Source organism: Polistes canadensis, unplaced genomic scaffold (genome assembly GCF_001313835.1).
Source record: "Polistes canadensis isolate GaletaPanama2010 unplaced genomic scaffold, ASM131383v1 scaffold_237, whole genome shotgun sequence".
NCBI classification, from domain to species: Eukaryota; Metazoa; Arthropoda; class Insecta; order Hymenoptera; family Vespidae; genus Polistes; species Polistes canadensis.
The window spans coordinates 46,002-71,404 of NW_014569784.1; the positions used below are offsets into that span (position 1 = coordinate 46,002).

A 25,403-nucleotide genomic window follows, 5' to 3' on the forward strand; every position below is an offset into this window, starting at 1 on the left:
ATAACACATAGTGGTAACATTACTACTCGACGATGTACAACAGTAATTGTCCAAACATTTTCAAACACAACGATGATTATTTACACGTTTTCATTCGTTTTACATTAGATTACAATTTGTAATTGCATTTTGTTAACAGGTAAAATACTAATTACAATTAATTAATCGTAACATTATATAGATATAAACAAGGATTTAGGTCTTAGTTTTTTCTATCTTTACTACCTTATCTTCTAACGAGGGAGAAACAGCTCGAAGGTAAACAAACGTGAAAAAGGAGTTATCGCAAAAGTTCTTAATAAACGGGCATTATCGCGGGACGCAACGCCGCGAAATATATATTGTTCTCAGTTAACTACTTTCGGGGTTCCTTGTAAACGGGAAATTTTGCGAAGAGCGAACGGTACAACTTTAACAAAGTTAGATGAATCGCCTCGCTTTCGAACTAATCCCGTTCAATCCTCTCTCTCTCTCTCTCTCTCTCTCTCTCTCTTTTTCTCTCCCTTTTTCTCTTTTTCTCTCTTCCTCGTAATACGAAACGCTTATCCGTGGAAATTGCGAGTTATTTGGACAAAACGTCAAATTGCTTTTTCCTCTTATTGTAGACGACATAAGGGTGTATTTTATACCTTTCATTACTACTAAATCCGATTACTATATTCGAAAAAAAATATCTTTGTTTTTATTGTCATATTGTTATTTAGAAAAGCTATATAACAGTATGGTAGGACTATAATAATTCAAGGAAATAAGTTTTCAACATTTGTTGAACATGCACCCATATACATATTCTTACAAATCACATTTTTATGCGCGATTGCCGAAATCGATTTTATCATACTGATAGCGTTTTATTATATAGACGGATAAAAAGACAATATTTTCCTTCATAAAATAGTAATTGTTTCGAATCTCTACAATTTTCCGTTCCGAAGGTACCGTCTTTCAAAATATTGCAATTCATAATTAGTATAATAATTGTTTAACTATTTATTATAAATAATATCTCTTGTTAACTATGGATATAAATTGTTCTACTTTAATATCATATAATTATCGTCAAAGTTTGTGACTCTTATGAGAAATCATCACAGAACCAATCTACGAAAGATTATCTTGCTGCTTTAAGCGTTAAGAATGCTACGTAGAGACGATTACGGGCTAGCAAATGAACTATTACCGTATTCTCGAGCGAAAGTAACAGAGAATGAAAAAGGGTAAAAAGAGCAAAAAAAAGGGGTGAAGTGGGAGAAAGCGAGCCATGTTAGCGTAACTAAGTACTTACGTCACATGAACAAGCCTCTTAAATTCTATGCTGTGCGTGTTACGACGATAAATCTTAATTATTTCATTTCTGATCCATCACATAAAAGAGTTCACACTTAATTCATCTATCTTTATTCCTCACATTTATTCTTTATCTCATTAAGAATCTTTACCTTAATCTTCAGTTCTTCCGTACCACCTTCATATGCTTCATCTAACACTTATTTTATTATTAATTCGTTTATTTAACGCACACGTTTTCTATATAGATTTGATTTATCATATAGCGGTACCAGTATCGTATACATCATAAACCTCAACAGTTTGACTTTATGGGAAGAATATTGTACCTGTAGGAACTTGAAAGGAATTCAGTCATACTCGTATCGATCTAACGAGAATAGACGAGGCAGTGAATGCCGATCATTCGTAATACCACACTGGCTGTCGAGCTATGGGCCTCCTAAATTCCAAACTATGCTTATGCGCTGCCACAAACAGCCACTCGTACGACCCTAATTGCCATTAGCCAGTAGCCACTTCTCTAAAATTAGTTCACCTTATCTCACCTCGTGGTTTCACTCCATGCATTGTCCACCTATTACTTTCTTCTACCATATCTTTCTCTCTTTTGTGGTTCATTTACAAATCGTATATATTTAATTACATAAATCAGAGAAGTGTATTGATACAAATTATTATTATGAATAATGCAATATGAATCTTTCTTTTTGTTTTTTTTTTGTTTCATAATTCACTGGTAACATTTAAACGTATTAACCTCCTTTATATAAACTCCATAACTTTTCAATGTTTTATTATTATAATAATTACATGAATTATTATCTTTTTCATCTACATTTCCAACCTAATATGATATTTAAATCGTTACTTTCTTCGAGAAATAAATAAATGAACAAGGATATAAGTATTAAATAGATTAGATGGTCTTAGCGAAAATGACGTATTTAATAGGTATATGCAAGAAAATTTCTTCTCCTCCTATCTCGAGAGGACGCGTTTTACGCGAGGACGATGTCGAGAGGGTAGTTACGTCCATCTGCTATGGCGATTTGCGACGCTGACGTCGCTCTTTCTCATTTTCCATCCTTGTTCAATCCAACCTAAGCCAAACCGTCCTTTTCTTTCTCTACCATCGCGTAATTTATTCGCCTGTGAAAATTTATTAGCCGACGAGTCAGCGTATACCACCCGACTAAAATCGCGAGGCATTTCTATTTGAAAGTCGACGTTTCTTTTCAAAATTGTACGTGCTTTCAAATTCGACTCTTCATTTTCTTTTCAAATTACACGCGAAACCCTTCATTTAAATCTCCATTCTCTCTCTCTATCTCTCTCTCGCTTTCTTTTCCTCTTTTTTTTTGTTTGAAGAATTATATTCCGTATACGTGTGCTAGAGTTCGACAAAAAAAAAGAAAAATAAAATGCGAATATCGTGCGTCACGCTAATACTTACCAACGCGTTTCGCGACTTCGTGCTACGATAAAATGCTTCGTAATGTAGACGTTTTGTTATCGAACTATTCGTTAAGGTTGATTGTGTGAAGTGTAGATTTGAAACTTGAAGGACATGCTCGAAAATTAATATATGTAAAATATCAGAATAAATTTGTTTCATAGTAGTATATATATACGATTTAAATAATATGATCATTCTTATGGGCAGAATTTGAATACACAAAAAGAATCTTACAAAAATACGTATATTTTCGTATTTTTATTTCTATTATGTAAATTAATTGTTCTGATAATCAAGTTATTCCATAGAAATATTGTTTTTTGAAATCATTTTTAATAATAAAATTTCTATTTTTGTTCGTAAATCGATCGAAAATATCTTGCGTTCATTGTATATCCGAAAATATTAAATTGATTACTAAAAAATAACAATGCAATACCTGTATACTCGTGAATATAATTAATGAATAACATTCTTTTTAATTTCATGCGGAAGGGGAGAGAAGGGATGCATTCATGCAGAAAACTCTGTTAAAAAATCAAAAACAGTATATTTTGTGAACTTTTGTTTGTCGATATAAGCTCTTATAATATAAAAACATGGTATAAATAAAAGCGTAGTAAACGTATACGCTCGCACGAAGTTTACCTTAGCGTGTATTCTTTCATATATCTAACGGGGTGTCCATACTGCTTGACTACTTCCAGTTTTTATGGATACTCAATTTTAAAATTGTATGGGTATAGGATTATAAACAATCATGGTTCGTATCTTTCAGCTACTTTTGATGAAAACACGATTCAGATGTTACGAGAGCTTAGAGTAGTTTGTTAAGCGAGTTACCTTAAAGTTAGAGAGTGAACGATACTCTTGGATCAAACAAAGAGTTTGTACGAATTATCGAGGATGAACTGGAAGCACTTGTAGGTACTAAACTGTTCGAGACTTATCCTTACTTTGTTCGGGACTATTCTGGATCGATCGAGTGTACCTACGTGAGAACGAAACAACAATAGAAAAAAAGAGATAGATGGATAGGTAGAGAGAAAGGGGTAGGGAAAGAGAAAGAGAGAGAGAGAGAGAGAGAAACAGCTGGAATGAAACGATCTGTCATGGTTATCGATTCGCATTGAGTTACGAGCTTGCGATGGAAGTCGAACCGACTTGTGACTCTTGGATTTGTCGGACGTCTCGTTGAATCACGATTCGACTGCTCGCTCGATATCACCGTTGATTTCGATAGATTTTTCGAACCTTGAAAATAACATGCATCCAAAATCCAATTTTTCTACAGTAACTTACATATAAACTGCAACGGTTTAAACGATCAAACTACACGCGATCCTTGCGTGCGTGGATCGATAGTATAATATATATGTATGTATGTATATATATATAGTTAAATCGGTATATTAAATTCCACATGTCTCGTTATAAAACCACCTTAAGTATCTCGGATACATTTATTACGCGAAGAAAATTAAAACATTATGAAATACGAGCACAGGGCGTAGCCACCGATTTTTGTATCTAGACAAAAAAAAAAAAAGAAAAAGAAAAAAAAAGGGAAGATTTACTGGCTCCACGAATCCGGGCTCTTAATCAAGTTTCATGTATCACGGATCGACGTTAACTATAATAACGGCTAATATTGGCTTTCGCGATAACGGTCAACTATACAGGTCGTAGAATATATTAATTGAAATTAGTTTTCTCTACAACATGCTAAAGTACGATTATAGTACTATAGTTTTTGCCTTAAAATATCCATAAATCGATCGTTTTTGATGGGTTTTGTAACATGATTGTATATGCATGAAAATCCATTGAAATATTTATATTATGACAATTTTGATTAGTGAAGACCCTCGTCCGATAAAAAAGTATTAATACTTCACTTTTATGCAATTAAGTGTATTTAATACTAAGTACCGTAGAATTTCATCTACGTCCTTTACTTATAATGATAGTTATGAACAACAAAGATATATATATATATATATATATGCATATAATAGGTCTATTATAGAATTTTGTCCGTTTAGCATACAATTACTTTTTAAATTAAAAAAAAAGTTGTAGTTTTAATTTTAAATTTAAAAAAAAGGAGAAATTTTTAATTTAAATTTAAATTTAAAAAGAGAATTCTTTGACACCTATATTTTACCGGTCACCATCTACGAGCTGGAGATAACAGCCCCTACAGCAAAGAATGCTAATAGATTAAGAGACATGTTGAGGTCTATGGAACAAGAAATGCGAGTTTTTCCTTAAAAGACAAAATGAAAAATAATGATTTTCTAAAAAGAACAACGGTCACAGACGTAGTCGAAAGGATAGTTGTAACTGAAATGACAATGGGGCAGGACATGTTGTAAGAAAGAAAGATGAAAGGAGACTAAGAGAAGCAAAGGCAGACCACAACTATAATAGTTGGACGACATCAGCACAGGCAGCTAGAATTTACTAGCATCAAAAAGTCCGGAATAAAAATAATTGGAAGAAAAAAATTAGGAAAGGGCTTTGTCCAGGAGGGGAATAAGTGTGCAAAGGCTGGAAAAGAAGAATCAATTATTAATAAAAATTGAAAGGCACTTTTTATTTCGTATAATGTTGTTTCGATGAACAACAAGATAGAGATAAAATGAAAAGTTAAAACAAAAAAAGGAAGGATGGAAGGAAGGAAAGATGTAGGAACGAAAATGAGATTTAATTTGGGCGTTGATCGCAAAACTAGACGAATAGTAGGACAGGCTATGTCCAAAATGGATGCTCGGATGATCGGTCAACGCGTCGACCACGGTTATTAATCATCGCTCGTTGAACAGACACGACGCGCATCACCGCGCGCGAATAAACATCAAGGCACGAGCGTGTACGCCCGGTTTCGTGAACGTGCCACGTATATAAACAATGAGAGATCGAGCGAACATGAATTAGCAACGGCACTAGGGACGAGCCGTTGAAGCTAAACCAACCACCGTTTGCTCCTTCATAGCAAAACCGAGGAAAAGCTGCGCGCTTCTGCTTCTCTCATCCGCCATTGCAACCATTCTACCGTCCGTTCGACGAAAGCCACCGTATAATGTCGCTCATGAATAATGTCCTGTCGGCTTCTATCCAACTAATGAAGATTAGTCGAGTTCCGTTCAAGATATTCCCAATAATACCCTCTGTGTTACGGTAAACGTTCAAGCTTCCTTTCGACATTTATTTCGCCAAAAAAGCGCATTGATTTTACTTTTTATCATTAAATTGACCAATCAAAATAATTCATTTGTTCGAACATTTATTCTGATCTATCGTATTTATTTAACACGGCGATAATATTTTATTATTATATGAGAAAGCGTGTCATTAAGGGTATATTTCACGCTTCAAAATAAATTATATATATTTAACTATTTAAGAAAAAAAAAAATATATAGAGATTTTTGTTTTCCCTGTAAAAAGAACATTTATCCAATCGTAAGAATTTAAGATTGATATTACCATCGGGGAATAATCCACAAGTAATACGTTGAACGATCGAGCCAGTTCGTTTCTATCCGATGAAATTTCATCTCGCTTTTCGGTTACCTTCAGCCAAGTGTGAATTGACTTTCAGACATGGTAAGCCTCTCACACCCTTGAATCTTAGTAATACCCAAGAGATAAGACCTAATTTGTGCTTTCTAGCCCAAGGATGTACTCGTAATCGTGCTCCTTCTTGTGATTCTTTCAACGAGAAGGCTCTTGCTGTTTCGCTGCATCGGGAAATGAAAGGAAGAGAGAGAGAGAGAGAGAGAGAGAGAGAGAGAGAGAGAGAGAGAGAGAGAGAAACAAAGAGAATAAGGGTGGCATAAATGCAGTGATATATTACGTCTTGAGAATTTACACGCAAAGTTATTCCTCTGTGTGTACTTAACGTTCGATCACGATCAACCAAGCGTGAATTTAACATCGGCCATGACTACTACTAGGCTACTATTCCTTAATGGTTGTACGCGTGTTTACATTAAAGTTATCGGCACCCTAGAAGGATGTAACAGGGGAGAGAAGAAGCCCATCACCCCTCCTGCTGCTACTCTTATTCACCCTAAGTTTCTCTTCCCTCTTCAGTCCTTCGTTGTGACACTATATTTGGGATAATTTTGTGATATACTCTAAGAAAGATGTTACCTACGAGTAAGAAATATTTCTTCACACGCGCACCATTAAATATTTTCTTAACTGAATAATCGAATAATCATTTATCAAGTCATATATGTAAGATTCATGAAAAAATTGAGCCACTGAACTAGAATGAACCGAAAATCTAGTCCGAATCTTTTTCTTTCCAGACGACTGCTCTAATCAGTGAACTATCGGTCAACTTTCTTACGAATGCCTATTAGTTTTTCAATCCTACATACATATAGATACACATATATAAAAATACAGTACACAAATAGCATTAACGGTTTTCATTTGTAATGCAATTTGTATATAATAAAACATTATCATGATTTGCAAAGATTCTAAGCCGTCATCTAACTAATATCTTTCATCACTTAATGGATTTAAAAGTCCATTTCGTCGTTCCGTGACAGGACAGGTATTCTAAATCGACCTTTAGAGAAAGAACTCACGAGAAAAAGAACGTTTCTAGGTCCTCAGAGATTGAACATAGTCAAGTAACACAGGGTAAAGGACACGCAATCGGTAAGACGACGAGCACCAATGGCGTCATCGTCATAAACAATATCGTCTTTCTCAGTAGCTGGTAACGCAACAACGACAATGCTCTGGAAAGTCAGTAACGTTGAGTCTTTCTGTTGTGGTGTCGCACGCTAAGAGCTCGTATACGAGCACGGAATCGAAGGAAGGAAGGTGAAGCACGCTTGCACGCGATCCTCTGATCCGTCTTACAAGAGGCGTTACCGTTATCTTCGCTGGTTAATCTCAAACGAACGACTAATAGGTTCACCGTGTGAACGTGTCTTCTCTGAAACGGAACCAACTGAAAAGGCTTTCGCGGCACGCTTAACTTAAACCGAAAAAAGAAAATAATTGAAGAATTCGAAGTTTTGTTTTTATGTAACTATTCCAAGATCATGTATGTCCTTTTCCTTCCTCAATTTCGGAAAGTTAATGATGACGTTTGAGAAAATATAAGAATTTAAGTATATGTAGAAGTATGATAACAGAAGGGAAAGAAAGATCCGAAAGGTTGTCTCCGTGAGGCTTTATTAAAATTTTCTCTTTAAAGATCGCCACTATCGTTTTTTTTCCTTGGTTCGAGAGACGAGCTCGTTCAAGCTCGCAGAATTCTTCTCTTGGGCCGACGTGACAAGGAGAAAATTATCACCCAGTCACGTCAAGTGGGTCACGAAAGTTCTGAGAATGCGATAGAAGAGAGCGAGAACGTGAGGAAACTGTGGTTCTTTTCAAAATGAGAGAAAGAGAGATAGAGAAATTCAACGAATATAAAGCTGAGGGTTGAAATGGTTGAAGACGGTAAGAGAATTCCTACTAGAAAACGAGAGCATTCGTGGACTTTAGATACGGATGAGCAAGATGGAGAGAAAGCAATGATTATGAAAGGTCTCGGAAAGAAGAAGAAGAAGAAGAAAAAATAATGGAATAAAGAAAGAAAGTACGAAAGAAAGAAAGAAGGAAAAAAGAGAAAGAGAGAAAAAGTAAATGATGACTTACGATTAATGTCGAGAACGAGAACCCTGATCTCTGGAGGCACCTTGTTGGTGTTGCTGGCCTGACAGGATAGCCTTGCGTTGAGATGTTGTCGGCCGACTCTCGGATACGACAAGTGGTTAACCGTAAGCGCAAACTCACGGTCATAGGTATAGGACTCGTCTATCACGTTGTTGTCGAGGTACCACGTCAGCTTTGGAGGTGGCTTGCCGCCTCTAACCTGGCAGATTAGTTTCACATCGCTATCCTCGTTGTAGGATTCCTTGATCCTCGACTTATTCTTCGACGTGCTGTCCAGAATCTCGGGCTTCGAAGGAGGCACTATAACGTACAAGCGAAAAGCTCGTTCCACCTATTAGTATTCAGATTATCTTCTACTATAATGGAAATCGTATAAGTTGGAAAAGCTATGGATTAAGGAATATCTTGTTTTATAATAGTATCGATATAGAAGCCAACCCAATAATAACCTGGCATCTAACTCGGTCGGAAAGGCTGCGTTCATTAGATGCTGACAAAAAAAGCTATTACCTTTTGCAATAATCGCAATTAATTGTTATAGGACAGTTATTTTATTTTTTTATTTATTTCAAAGAAAATCGTAAGACTTTTTTTACATCTTATAGGTATGTGCAAATTTCGTTCAACTATTCTGAATCTTGTATAACAAATTGTTACTTTCATTTAAACGAATTTACAACGTAATAGACGAATATAATATATATTGTAGTTTTTAAGTCTATTGTATTATATCTTATGTCCTCTCTTCCCTTTCATCTTTAATTTCGTAATAAAATTCTTTTATGACACTCTCTCTGGTCTACGAGAAAGATGCGAGTTTTAACCTATGCGACATTATTTATGATCTCGTGTTTTTTTTCTCTCTCACTTTCTCCCCCTTTTTCTCTCTTTTTCTGCCGACGAAAACTTAAGATCTCGCATTATCTCGTATAAAGTTCAAAAGAATTTATTAACGGTTGGGTCGAGGTAGAAGTGCTTTAAAATTAAAATTCATAGAAAATGCTTTTATTGTAAAAAGAGAGCACGAAGGATTTATTGAGAAGGTAAAAAGATACCGAAAAAATGGTTGTACGACTACTGGCAATTCTATACGTCTATCTAACATGAATATTAAACTCATATAAAGTGAAAGGAAAAGTATAAGGATCAAAACATATAAATATTCAGTCTCAATATTTAAACAAATTGAGATATTTTTATTCAAGCGAATCACTATATGCTAATAAAATAAATGAATAATAGTGACGTCTGATGTATATGATTGATGGTTACACTAACACGTTATTATATAAAACCTTAACACGATAAATGTGTACTAAAGTATATATACGATATATTTGTCAAGTTTATGCACGTAACTGCAAATCAATTAGGTAGAATTAATTAATTATGATTTCATTATGACAAAGAGTACTTACCAATTACGGTCAAATTCATCTTTTGATTTCGAGTTGGTGAATTCTTAAAATCCACCATACATCGATAGATTCCTTCGTCCTTGATCTCGACCCGATCGATACTAAGATGTGCCGGAGTCGTAGCCGTGATAAAAAAAGCTCTTGGTCCCAGTGCTGTAGGCGACGACCAAAGCCGGGCATTGCTGAATTGTCGGCGACCGCGTATGTCAAAGCTGCAAGGGATCATAATATTCACCGTTATTCCTATTACCGGAGATATCCTCGAAAAAAAAGATTATCTTTATTGGTTTGATACACGCCTCCTTTATTATTGCTTTTATGATTTCAACCTACGAATTACCTAAGAATATCCGCTACACGATTCTCTACATTAAAGGACGTTAAAGAATGTGATTTTACGGATCATCATGAACGGTTCACTGAACCCCCGATTAAAAGACGTTCGACCGACGAAAGAATGCATGAAGGACGTACGGATAATCATGATATCTAATGCATTTTATGCCGTATCGAATCGTCACGTAATTCTAACATAATTGGTACATGACGTGGATACGTGAGTAACCACTTTTTGATGCCTGCAATCCGGTTTTTAATAACGCAAACGATTGGACAAGTATTCAGAAATGGAATCAATTTTCCATACTTCGAAAAGGTTAAACATTTCTACTCGGTAGCATCTAATCTTTGAATACCGCTTTAAGATGGAAACTGTAAAAAGGGAACAAGAATAAAAAACGAGTAAAAGAGAGAAAGAGAGAGGAGGGATTTTAGCAGAAGAACGATACCATACGTGAATTGTAATTCAAGTAGATAAAAGGCTACGAGAAGTAGGTATACCTAACATAGTTTCTCACCTGGGAGCCATCCTCCCTGCATGATCGCATATTAAGCATCCGTAGGAACCGAGAAAGCGAGCGAGATCGAGAGAAAGAGTGAGAGACAAATAGACAAAGAGAGAGAGAGAGAGAGAGAGAGAAAGAGAGAGAGAAGATTTAACAAGAGAACGGGAGATTACGAGGAAGAGAGAAAGCGAATGCTAGGCAAGGTGATTCCTCGCGAGCTCGCTAGCTAGTGAACGAACGAACGAACGAACGAGCGACCGACTAAAAGTTAAATTGCGTTCTACGACTGCAAGAGAGTTCGGATTTCCGCTCGTGACTGAGTATTCCCAAAGATATCCTGGTGGCACGACTCCACTCGCTTCCGCAGCATTGACGATGAAATATGATTTAATTCTTCCACTTCGCACTTCGCGAAGATTCCCCTCACAAACGTGAAACTATTCTACGCGAACAATTCTCTTTTTCTCTCTTTCTCTTTCTCTTTCTCTTGGTTCCATAGTTCGACAACGAGCATGGCATTCAACTCCCAAACGATAACCTTGGAAAGCGATTTTCTCCTATCGTTTCTCAGATTCTGTCATCGTCAACATTTAGAAGTAAGAAAGAAAGGAAATACTATTTATCAGGATTTTACTTCATCAGACTTATTCGTCGATGATTTAGCAGATATGCTAAAGAGAAGAAAATCTTAAATCGATCGTGTCTCACGTATTCTGTTATGTCAATGCGTGCGCTCGCACTTTTATAGTTTAATTTTATTCTACCGTTTTTTTAACACTAATAAAATAAAGATCAGAGAATTGTATTAGAGTGTGTAATAGAAAGAAATACTATTAATTAGAGAGAATTTAATTAAAGGAACACTTTGATAACAACTCGAATTCTCTCTCTTTCTCTGTCTCTCTTATTAGACAAGATATCGCGAGTCTGATCTTAAAGGATCCAATAATAATTAAACATCATTCGTTTTTAAATGCGATTATATTGTTTTGTTATTATCGTTAAATGTATGACACTAGTTTTTAATAAGAATTTAAGCGAACGAATTATTCTGAAACAATCGATTATAATTAAAACGAAATGTTTTACGTTGCAGAAACTTTAACGTTAGATCAAAAAACCATAGCGTGACACGCAAGAGCGTGACGAATTTTTTGTTTAAGAAAAATATCCCTAGTAAGGGGTTGAGATTAAGAGAAAACGATAAGGGCAGGATATTTATTCTTCGTTCTTTTACTTTTTCCGTGGAATTATACTTGGCCCTATTCCGTGGCTGTTCGACAAGTTCGATGGGCTTGTGGTCGTAGCGATGTCGAGTCACCACATTTGGCACGTTCGCTCAAGTGTCCTGAACTTTCACCGCCTTATTGCCAAGATATTTTAGCCAAGCCCAAAAAAGAGAGGAAAAGAGAGAAAGAGAGAGAGAAAAACACATAAATATAAACACAGAAGAGTAGTAGGGTTAAAATAATCCTATTGGATTTGGCCTAAACGTGGCAGCCAAAATGAGTACTTTTATTTTCCTCATTTATTCTTCTATCTTATTCTCTTTCTTTATGTTTTCTTTTCTTTCACTGGTAAAAAATAGAATATTGATGACAACGACTTTTCTTTCTTTCTCTTTTTTCTTTTTGTTTTCTTTTTTCTTTTTTTTTTTTGTTCAAAGAACCTTCTCCCTCATCCTTTTCTCTCTCAACCGGAACATGAGCACTTTTAAATTTCAAGTGAGAAAACGACACCGGGTAAGGCGCGAATCGGAGAGAGTGAAATACCATGGAACTTTTCGTCCATCGAATAAAATCAAATGGATTTCGAATAGAATCGGATATAGATCGTCGAGAGTTTCGGGTACTTTTTACGAAGAGTATGGTACTTTAAATAGTTCAATGTGGCCATTTCAGTGGTTTCACATAATATTTAAGTTTCTATAAAATTATTGCATATCGATAGATAATAATATTCACAAAAAAAAAATATATATGAAAGAATAATATTGTTCTTGAAACATATTAAAACTCTCTTATGAGTCTCTATTCTTGTTTTCACACGTTAGCCCACATTTATCATCTCTAACGCGTTGCGTTATCTTCAGAACAACGACCTTCGTTATTATCGTTGTACGTAGAAAACATGAAAGTGTCACATACCTGGCATTTTTTATTTACGTCGATGTCACCCACTACATTTTTCTCTAGTCTCACTCTTTTCACTCTCTATAACCATCCTTGGGGGATATACGAATACGCGACGTTACACGAAGTTCCATTAAAAACTAATATGTGAATCCTGGTGCAGATAGGAAGAAAAAAAAAAGAAAAAGAAAAAACAGAGAAGAAGATAAATTAATGAAAGAGAGAGAGAGAGAAAGAAAGAGAAAAGGAGAAATGCTGACGGATAAACGAAGAAATATGTTTGAAGCAATCATCACAGTTTGTTTCAATACTTCACGAATATACATACACAGATCGTAGATGTAAAGTTTATTTGTATAGTATGTACGAATCATGCTCGCATTAACGTTTCATTGGAGATTCCATGAATAACTTTAGGTAGACGATCATATGCCTGTATATATATATATACATATATATATCTATGCCTGTGTATGTTTTGCGTACGCAGAGAGAGAGAGAGAGAGAGAGAGAGAGAGAGAGAGAGAGAGAGAGAAGGAGAGTAGTCATTGCGGCCAGGCAACTGATTTATCGCGTGCAAATTAATGGTTCATTAGTTCGCTCTCTGGCACTAATGAGTCAATCAGCTCTCAGAAATGGATAAGTTTAGCTTATGTGCCTGATACGATCGTTTACGAGACTCGGTACTTGTGCCAAATGAAACGATACATAAACTAAGCTAAGACACGATGATAATGATGAGAGAAAATCTTACTAGTAGCTATGTAATTCAAGTATTGACATACTCATTCGATGTAATACAGTGGATCTTGACTGACTTGGAGAATTTTCAATGAATGATAAGAACCAAATTCATGGCAAACAAGTACCACCATCCAAAATCAGCAAGAAGCTGATCATATCACGGCCCGAAAGAGGGAAAGGGCTCATCAACATCTCTGAGATCCACGTGAAACAAATAAACTCGCTTCAGAACTTCGTCCACCAGAAACAACAAACGTCAAAGATGCACCAGGCCATCGTGCTGGCTGATCGAAACTATATTTAGCCACTTGATTTGTAAAACCAAAGGCCCCGCGACGAGCAAAATATGAAAACAGTGGTCCTAGAAACTTGTTTGCCACTGTAGATGCCAATAACAATAAAAGGACCTGATTGTAAAATTATAAACGTTCTGTAAGAGGACCGTACTTGACGTATGTACATACGATCCTCAGTATCACCGGCTCCGTGCCGAGAAATCTGAATAATAATAATAATAATAATAATAATAATTAAAGTGCAGTTGTAGGAATGATAGGATAATAATAATATAAATAATTATTATTATCTGTATTTTTTTTTGTGTCGATTAGCAATTGTTACGCAATTGTTATCTAATATATAAATGATAAAGATTTTCAATATTTTATACAATGAAATCTATGTTTGATTTTTTAAACGCGAAACTAGGTTACATCTTGATTTAAATTCTTAAAAATTTCGTTTAAAGTTTTATACGTTTAGAAAATCCGTATGCTGATCGTTATGAACGAACGAATGAACAATAAATATGAGTAAAGGAAAGGAATAAAAAGTTATGAATAAAAGAGAAAAAGACGAAAAATAAGAAAAATGTTTTCTACGAAGAAAGAGAAGAGAAACGCGAAAAGAATCTTCGCATAACAGTCTGTGGCACGTACGATAAGCGAATAGGAGGATGTCGCACAATAAATATTTTACTGTGTCGCCACGAGAAGGAAGACGGCTTAGGAGAGCGGAGAGGGGAGGGGAGTGGCTTTCTGACAAGGGCTGGAATCTACTAGAGAAAATGTACGAATACGCGAGGTCGCTTTTAAATATAAACTTTCTTGTCGTAGTAAAGATTAAACTTACTTTACAAGAGTTGATGCGAGTCTTGGTTATGTGTTTCATTCCCTGCAACCCTTCTTTATTTTCTTATCTCTTCAAATTTACCCTTTTCATTCTTGAAAACGTCATTTTATATAATATGTGATATAATCGTGGTACATTATTTAAAATGTATATCTAACTACAATACGAATTAATTTAATAAAATATCTCGTAACGTTATCTAAGATCATTTCAAAGCTCATATATTGTAAGAATATTTATAAATAATATTATAGTAACGTAAATCGCGAATATATTTGATAAATGTCACTATGATGAATTATACATTTTCTATAGAGTTCACATGTAAGGAAACCTGATGATCATTATTTTTGAATAAAAAGAAGAAAGAAATTTAACTGCATGCGATGTCATCGACATTCTTGTCATTCTTATGTTCTTTCCTTCTCTCTCTCTCTCTCTCTCTCTCTTACACTCTCTCATTCGCTGTCTCTCTTCCAAATTCGATGCGAAAGACGTAGATCCGTGAACGGGATAACCCAAAGCGATGAGAATTTCTTCTCTTTTTTTCTCTTGGAATTTTTTTCAATAAAACGAGGGACAAAGTTAGGACGTCGAACGTGCATGTCGAAACGAGAGAACTTTCCCATTATCATTGAATCGATGAAAGAAAATGTTAGAGAAAAGGAAGAAAAGAAAGAGATGAAGTTAGGCGATCTCGAAGGAGAAACTATCGACGTGATCCGAATGAAAATCGTTCGAATAGTTCCTATATAATACAATTTCATCTATCAGATTTTTAGCTTTATTCTCTGAAGCATAAATGCAAAAGACGAGATTTTCTAACCGATGCGTTATAATAAAATGATTTACTTATTACACTGCGATGAACGATACGTCGTTCGTACATGTACGTGATTTACCTGTAAATCGGTTCACTTCCATCTTCCTTGAACCAGAGCACCATGTTTATGTCGTCGTTGTTCGGCGCATGTATATCGCACGGTAGATGCGCTTTATTTCCCAACACACCTTCTATCGTTGTAATTGGCACTGAAATTAAACGAGAACAAAAATACGATGTAATAGATCTTTCTTCTTATCATATTTCTTTTTGCAAGTTTTTTTTTTTTATAAATTAACAGAAATTATAGAGTAATATTTAGGTTGTTTTATCTGTTGAAATTTCCACCCTCCTTAAAAAAAGGAAACTTATATTAATTCATTTTCATTATAATAAATATATAGTTACGATATGTGAAATAACGATGGTGAGAACCTGTGAGGAAAGTTTAATATTGAACCCGTGAATTTTACAAAAATTTAATTACAGTTTTAAACATCATTTTCCCAAAAATTGTGATTTCCAACTCTCACTAAAAGCAAAATTGAAAAAATATCAATATATTTACTACTGTATTTCATTTTCATTAGAATCACAACATTTATGAGTATAATTATTTCCTTATGCAAAAATTTAACTATCATCTCGTAGTACCTGAAAATTTTACATTGATTAAAAATAAAATGAAACATTTAAATTTTCATATTTTGTGTTTTTCATTTCATTAGAAATTAATTAAAAAGTTAAATGTTGAATTTGTTTCTGATTTCTAAATACTTCGTTCAAATATTTGTCCTGCGACTGATAAATAAAACATTTTTTGTTTGACTTTTACCCACTGCGACCATAAAAAGAAAATGGTTCGTTATCACTAATACAAATGACTGTACTATAACGAACGCAAAAGTGTAAAATACGTTTACATTCATTTAGTTAGAAAGTTGTTTTTTGGAAAAAAGAGACAACTATTATTAGATGTAATAATTATAATTCGGTGCTTCGACATTTAATTTATTGCGTCAAAATCGCCAACCTTTTTTTCGTCAAGAAATTCAACATTTACCTGAAAGATGAACAAAATTATCGAAAAAATAATGGAGATTATTTCGAAGAATAAAATATGTATGATTACTTTATAAAAATATAATACTAAATTTGTTTAAATGACATGAATTAATTGCTACTCCTAGTAATTCAATCTAATAACACATAAAAATAATAATAACGATGTAAACAAAGTTGAAAAGTGAAATTGGAGGTAAGTGAATGGCCAAGGAAGAAAGTTTCTTTAAGTCTCTATGAATGTGACAACGATTAAGTGGATGTCTGATGTCGCAACCGTAGGGCGCGTCGTTACTCAATTAGATTTACATGTTGATAGAATTATCATGTCTTAACAAGTTTCTCGCAAGAATCCTTTACACCCTCCTTACATCTTATGATTCTAATGAAACTAGTATCTAACCCTTAATTTAACTGTTAAGTATTACAGAATAAGAACTATTGCATAACACGCTTTCTTCTTTCAAAACTGTTAAATTATTCAACAAGATGATTTGAATCTGAAAGAAAAGGATATATAATAAGAAGGAGAGAATAATATAAAACAAATAAAAATAAATATATTATAATCAATTCTTGATGATAAAGGTTCATAGGGAACTTGGACATGAAAAGAAGTAGAACTTAATTTAACTAAGTTGGACGTTTCGTCCCTTTATTGGGACTTCTTCAGCAACTTAATCTTTAAAGTTCAGCGTCTTTTTTATATAATAAAAAAAATAATAATAAGTATATAATTATATATAAAAAAAAAAAAAATAATAATTTAAATAATAAAAAAATAATATAAAAAAGACGCTGAACTTTAAAGATTAAGTTGCTGAAGAAGTCCCAATAAAGGGACGAAACGTCCAACTTAGTTAAATTAAGTTCTACTTTTTTTTCATGTCCAAGTTCCTTATGAACCTTTATCATCAAGAATTATAATTTTGGACGAGAGAAAATACTGAATAAATTATAATCAATATTCCTTCTTTTTTTATTCAATCAATTCGATCGATTATTGTCAATTCAACGGAACATTATGAAAGAAAGAATGAGAATAATGAGAAAAAGAAAAAAAAGATACGAACATACGTTTAATACTTGTATTACTTTTCCTTTCTCCATTTTTGTTGGAGACGTTGATGGTGAAGGAAAAATTACAGGAAAGAAGGAGTACATTAGCGTGTAAAAGTATCTCAGAGACCGGATAGTCAAGCTATTCGATCTTTTTCTTTTTCCTCACCTTTCTCACTCATCCTCATTCTTCTATAGTTTATTGCACCCTGTTCGGGAAACTTGCTACGAGGTTGACCTTAATGGTGTGTTCACCTGTCGCGTGAAGCAATACGAGGAGACACATAACGTCGCTCTCGTCGAATAAACGAACGGACGAATGGACGAACGAAGGAACTAACGAACGAACGAACGAATGAACGAACGAACGGACACGATAGCTAAACGCACGCACCATGGGTCCAGTTTTACGCTCGACTCGATCCAATCGATCGTTGGAACGATCCTATCTCTGCGTGTGCAAACATTGAATAATTGCAACATAACCGTTCATAGATTTTATTTTTTTTCATTTCCCTGGGGAAAATGTGTTTCTTCAAAATTACGAATTATATGTATATATTTGTTGATATATCGTAAATTGTATAATATTTATATTAGCAATTAACGATGCTCGAATGAATAGTATAAATAAATCAAAAATGTGTTTACAATAAATTGTTAATTGAAAGTGATTAGAATGTTATCGATTAATTTCGAGTTACACGCATGGAATCGTTTCAAAAATTCAAAATTAGAATTCGTTGAATAACAACAAAACGACTTCTTCTTCTTCTTCATTTTGTCAACGTCGTTGACTTTTCGAGAGCAGGATGTAATAGTGTATCGCGATTTGTTCATAAACGCCCACGTCGTTCGAGGAAGTTGAAGAAAAGACAAAATGAGAGATATCTACACGGTGGCATTATAAGGAATCCCATAAATAACTTTTCTATGTGGAAAACGAATCCCGTCAGCTTGCGGAACGTAGTAAGCTCGAACGTTCGATTAGTGGAAACATCAAAACGTGCGTACGAGCGCGCAGCTTCTCTTCTCTCCCTTTTTTCGTATTTTTCTATTCTGTTTTTTTTTCTTCTTCTTCTTCTTTTCCCTTCGCTATACTAGTACCATACAGTTACGTCTTCCCTTCTGGCCATAAATAAGTAATCATTCGGTTTCCACGAATCTCATAAACTATAGTTCCCGGGGCCCGGCATACTCTTCTTTCTCGGTATACCAAAAGTTTATTATTCTTTTTTATATCTACGACTGAAAGTCAATCCTATTTTTCTTTTTTATTTTCTTCGTTCGTTCGTTCGTTCGTTCGTTCGTTCATAGGTTCTCCTTTACTCTTCGGTAACGTCGGAGAACGAATGAGCTACAAGGTTATTTCATCGAAGGTACTAGCAGCTTCCGATAAATCGGCAGACGCCTTCTCCTGGATCCGCCCGTTTATCTCCGTTCAAAGATAAATGTGAATGTGGTCTGAATCAAACGTGAATGCTTTCGAAATTAGACGCTGATGTTCGTTTGTGTTTAAATCGAGCGAAGATCATTTTCGAGTTTTATTATTTCTCTCTCAGCTATTGATATACTTCTACGCGTTTCGACATATTATAATAATATGTATGTATGTATGTATGTATGTATGTATGTATTTGAATTGGTATTAACAACCCTATTCAGAAAAAAAAAACTTATATTTAAAAGTTCCGAGCCATGTGTATCCATTGACAGTACGCGCAAAAACTTTCTATTCAAGCAGTGTGTTACCACCGGTTGTACACGCTGACATATTTATTTAATGCGTCAAAATGTCAAATGGATTGAATGAAAACTCGAGCAGAAATGGTTCGACGCGGAAAGCGGTAATAATAATCTTTTTAAATGATCAAATCAAAATAACTTCCTTCTTCTTCTTCTTCGTCTTCTTTTTCGTTAATTTACTCAACCAGTTTTATTACTGTTTGATCTTCTTTTATAGTAAGGAAATGAAATAAAACATTCGAACGAATCTTTTGGAATTCTTTGTAGATAAGTAAGTACTTGCACATATTTACTACTAGCTTTCTACTTTGTCGCGTTTATTATTTTCTCTCTCTCTTTCTCTCTCAGATCCACCCACTCACACACACACATACACACAATCTTTCTTTCTTCTCTTGGTAGTGCACATAAACTTGACGGAAACTGGCTTACAGTAATGACCTCGAACGTAACGAACCTATTCACGATTTAAGGCAAGCAATTAGCCAGAAAGCCGACCATTATTTAGATGACTCTTCTCCCACTACTTCTTTTGCCATTTCCTCATACAATTGATTCGACGATAAAAGAAGCATTAACACGAACGGGGCAAACGCTGAAGAAAGAAAGAAAGAAAGAAAGAAATGAAAAAAGAAAGATAGATGAATACAAAGAAAGATATATACGAATGCATATATATATATATATATATGTGGGTGTGTATGCATTTCTTTCTTCAACGATTGTAAAAGTAAAGAAATAAAGAAGAAACGAGGTATGTTTAAAAACCGGACCTCGAGGCTACTTTCTCATTTGATTGAGAGTTAGTCCTCCTCTCAAACCACGTTCCGCTTAGAAAACTATGTAATCGTCGACTAATGTTAAAAAAAACTTCAAACGTAGATAGAAGGAATCGTTTGAAATCGAATTAGTATCCGTGATACGTGGATAGTTAATGGACCTATGTTTAAAACTTTTTATATTTTTTACTATTCACTTTCAATCAGATAAAAAGTATTAATAATGGGGAAATGTTGATGACATTTATGTAATGTTACTCGCGAGTAATTTTACGGTACGATTTTCTCACATCCTATAATTTTTAGTAATTGAGATGTAATAATGACTTTCTATATATATTTTGATATTTCATAAGATTTATAGAAAATGAATAGTTTCCCATTTGTTAATGTGAAAAATATGGCGTAGCTATGCGGAACTTCGTATTATCGAAATTGTAAGTGTTAAAAAATGAAGAATATAGTTTTTTTTTTTTATTTATTACTGTTATTACATATATAAATACGTATGTAAATAATTTATCTATAAATTAAATATAAAAATTAATCTTATCTGTACACATAATGTATCCTTAATTAAAATTCTTATTTCCAAAGAAAATCTAAGAATCGTGTTTACGAATAGTTAATGATCCTAATCTTTCCTAAAATGATCACATGCTAATGCTGAAATAAAATATTAATCTCGAAGAAAAATTCATAACTCTCTGTTTCTGTATATCTCTCTTTCTCTCTCTCTCGCTTTCTCTCTCATCCAAAAGAAATTTAATAACGAAAGTACTGAAATATTCAGATGAAGATTTATCGATAGCCGTTCGGTTCGATTCACGCGACTCTCATTTGCATAAATATACGGACGTACGAGTCAGCGTTGGATATACATTCTGTATGATTGATCGCGCATTAATTATGCCTACGCTTGGTTAACGTTAAAGGTCCACAATATACCAACGCAAAAATAGAAATCTACGAATAAAAAACGAACTAGAAACGAAAATTTGTTGTTTAATTTACACAAGTTCTCCTAAGTCACGCATATTTTTTAATCGATCTAAGACAAAACCTCGAGATTTATGAAATTCATATAGATTTGAAAAAGAACTTTTATTGGACGTGGCCTTCTATTTCGTTACATTTAATATTATTTTATTATAATATATTTCAAAAAGAAAAGAATAATAATCAACGAGAATATTAGTTATTTTAACCGAGAGATGAATTGATTTACTTAAAACGGCACTCTGTCCATGTCATCGCAAACTTGCCGGGACAAATTAATTAGTCATGCCCGTAGTAAATATGAAATCTCATAATTTGTATTTTTCCAATGACCGATCGTCCCAAGTTAACAGGTTAATTAATGATAAATAAAATTGCTAAAAGAAAGAAAAGAAAAGATAAATTACACAACCGTACAATTATAAACTTCAATATAAATATTTATTTCACAAATGCAAATTTTATATTTCGTAAATAATTTATCGTAAATAATATAACGTCGAAGGATTTCTTTAAGATTTCTAATTACTGCATAAAAAAAAGAAAATTCTCGTCGTATGTTTTTGTTACGTCGTAGTCCGCGCGTCATGGAAGAAGGGAAAAAGAAAAAGAAAAAGAAAAAAAAAGGGAAAATATGCAAGAACGCAACGTTGTCGGGTTTTAAAGCCGAACTAGCGCGAAGAGTAAAAAAGAAAAAGAAAAAAAAATCTATTCGAGTAAACGAGTGGAACAAATCGAAAATGTATAAAAGAAAAATAGGGTTGTAGTTGATCTTAACGGATTGTTCAATAACGGTTGATTTCAACGATTCTGTTCATTTGATTGAATCGAAACAATGCTTGGAAATGCTGTTAATGAACCAGCATGTTTATCGTATTCGCGAAAAACAGATCAACTTGGTGCGAATGGAACACAATCGGAGTTTGCAAGAACGCAACAACAAAAAGTGAATAAAAAAAAAACTTAACGAATAACGAGCGAACGAAGGAGGTGGACCGACTAACGGAACGATTTTTGCTACGAGAAAAGCTTTTTCTCATTCTCTCTTTTGGTGATTCTTTTTTTTTCGTTTTCTTTCCCTTTCTACTAGCTCTCGAAGCTTTCGCGCAAGCATGACTTTATTTACGAGTCTTTGGCGGCTGCTTCGCTCTCGCCGGTAATTGCCGCGGCAATTACAACGCGATTTATTGTAATTACAACTTTTACCGTGCGACGACCGAGCCAAACTACAAGCAGCATGTGCCTTTTCTCTTTCTCTTTTTCGGCCTAGTAGTAGTAGTAGTAGTAGTAGTAGAGTAGTAGTAGTAGTATTAATAAATATTTCTACCTATTACCTTGTCTTATTTTATATTAATTATCTGCTATATCTTACTTTATATTCATAAATTTTATTTTATATTATTTCATTGCAGTAGATTATTTTTTCTTTTTATATATATAAATCTTTTTCTTTTTTTCTTCTCTCTTTTTTTTTTTTTTAATATATGCGTAATCGTTTCGTCATAGAAAATATCGAACACCTCTTACGTTTATTCCATTTCATTTAAATTCTTACCTCCCGTATTATCGAATAAGCAAATAAGTAAAATTACCATTTCTAGCAGGTCTTCTTCTTTTTTCTTCAAGTTCTAATCGTAAATAAAATTTTAGATTCGCGATATGCTAATGAAAGAACGAATTTCGAAATGTTATTAAAGATGAACCTTATTGAAAAGAAAATTGAATTGTTAATTAAAGAAGTAATAAGTGTTATCATGTATCAAGAAGATCTTTCTCGTAATTATTGTACCTCTGTAATAATCATAAATCATTATTGCGTCTTTGTAATTAGTTAATAAACAAAATCTGTGGTGATTTAATGAAGATAAACATAATTTTCTTCAAATTAATTAATTTACATTCGATATATTTTAATGTATCAAATCGAATATAATTTAGAAAGTTCTATAAATTAAATTCAAAAAGTATTAGTTTCTAGAAATCGTAATTTCGCGTGATGCGTTTGTACATTGCATGTTTATAACGAATAAGTAGATGTTAAATAGCTTAACATTGCAGTATATGCACGACTAGCCACACTTTTAGGGATTCCCTTTGACGATATTCCCTCACTCTGGAATGAGATTATATACATCACCGAATTATTCTCTAATGTATTAGTGATTCGCGAAAAGTGTAACTATTATAAAAAAAAAAACCTTAGATCTTCTTCGGAGATTATTGCTTCTTCTTTAACTCATTAGTGTTTAGTATGGTCGTTGCATCGTGGATGGTCACGTTTGCGCTCATTTTTCCCTCCTTCTCGTCATCCACTTCTCATCTCTTTTCATTCTCAACAATTTACATCTGGCACAGTCCCACAAAGACGTTTTACAGCTTCGACTCTTTTTTAAAGTCCCTTATTTTTAAACATTAATCTTCAAAGTTACAAATTATGTAACGTGTTCTATAAATTTATAAGTCTGATTTCAATCTTTCGAACAAAATCATTCGACTTTCTGGACGTTGGAAATCATAAATATCTATGTATAATCAATATTTTAGATGAACACGGAATTTCACTAGAGAGATACGTATATATATAGATATGCGCCAATGGTACTATCTACTTTCGTATCGATGTCACGTATTTCCGTTCCTCGTATGTTTCAATTAATCCATCCATCGGCAAATTTTGGACTTTCCACCAACGTTGAGATTTTATTTTAAAAATAACCGCTAGAAGATTCCGGATATTCGAGCAGACACGTGCTCTGTTATGGCAAAAGATTCGTGATAAGAGAAAAGTGAGAGAGAGAGAGAGAGAGGGAGAGAGAGAGGGAAAAAAGAGAAAAAAAAAATAAAGATTGAAAGAGAAAAACATGAAACCTGAACGAGTGAGAAGAGAAGGGAAGGGAAGGGAAGGAAGGAGAGCTCGAAGTATGGAAAAATAAAAGGCGTGAACCGAAGAGAAGCCAAGAAAGAACACGAAGGGGGATATAAAAAGGGGTATGCTTGATAGGAAGGGGTAAAAAGGGAACCAAGAGGGTTGGGCTATCGGTAGTGGTAAGTGCCCGAGCAGCACGCCGTGCCTGGCACTTAAGGATATATATTAGCGTTGGGAACGTATACATATACATATATACAATATATATATATACAAAGCTACTGCGGGCTTGAATTCAATGCGCAGAAAAGAAAAATATATAAAAGAAAGGCCTTTCCACGTAAAAATTTTCCTTCGGTAAAAAAAAAAGATATAGAATCCCCCAATGGAAGATAAGTGAAAATCGTTTAGCTAGCTATTTATGCATGAGGTATTTTTAAAGTCATTGGTAGGTGTGCAGTTTTTCGCACGATTCATATTTTGCCAAGCGGAATCTTCGATCTCTTTAGTTTCTAGCCGATCCTTTTCTTCAGTACCTTTGTACTTTCTAAGAAACTACTACGCGTTTTAAACTTCTCTTTACGAGGTTCTATAGTCGCATCACGATTCCAACGTCTGTTTTCCAACGCTGCGAGTAACAGCTTTCGTATGGAACTGAGCAGTTCTCTGTAACGGAGAGCTTTACAGTTACCGAGCCACGCTAGCAGACATTAATCTCTCTTATATGAGTTACGGCCCGTATATTTATACATATGTATACGTATACGTATAAAATATGCGAAGGTACGCACGCATTCGTGAATACATACATGGAACTCGCCAAATATTCTACGATCAATATTACTTTTAAATCTTACCTTAGTATCATTATTGCACATGGAAAATTAATAATATCTTAAAGATTTAAAAAAAATATTTTCGAATGACGGTCAAATTATCGTCCAATTTGTCTGATCAATTTTTATACCTGCGTTATGCGTTAGAAAATTTATGGTGAAATATTTCAAGTTACGTGTATCATTAAATCACATAGTCGTGTATTACATTATACGATTAGAATAAGGACAGATACTAATGATAGTAGATATATGATTAATAATAAGAGTTTAATTTGAAAGATGGAAGAAAGAAAAAAGATTATATCATAAATTTATAAAATTCTTTTTTTTTTAATTTGTATCAAGAGGAAGAAGAAGAAAAAACATTTGGAAGAAAACAAAGAGAGCATCGAACGGACCTGTTCCTTCTACACTTTCCTCTCAACGAACTCCTCCCCCTCCTTCCACGGTAATTCTCAGTTTTTACGAGCGACAGCTTTTACACGATGCAGCCGCCACGATACGAAAATCTTCATGGTTT

General features: G+C 34.0%; 1 protein-coding gene across 1 annotated transcript in view; it reads right to left on the reverse strand.

Annotated features, from left to right (window-relative positions):
• LOC106790414 (hemicentin-2) overlaps nucleotides 1-25,403 on the reverse strand; it is a 96,147-nt gene that overhangs the window by 21,481 nt on the left and 49,263 nt on the right. Inside the window, exons 2-4 of the mRNA XM_014755277.1 lie at nucleotides 15,613-15,742; nucleotides 9,859-10,070; nucleotides 8,423-8,740 (exon numbers count right to left, since the gene is read on the reverse strand). Of these exons, the coding sequence (XP_014610763.1) occupies nucleotides 8,423-8,740; nucleotides 9,859-10,070; nucleotides 15,613-15,742 (660 nt within the window). The remainder of the gene's footprint in view (nucleotides 1-8,422; nucleotides 8,741-9,858; nucleotides 10,071-15,612; nucleotides 15,743-25,403) is intronic.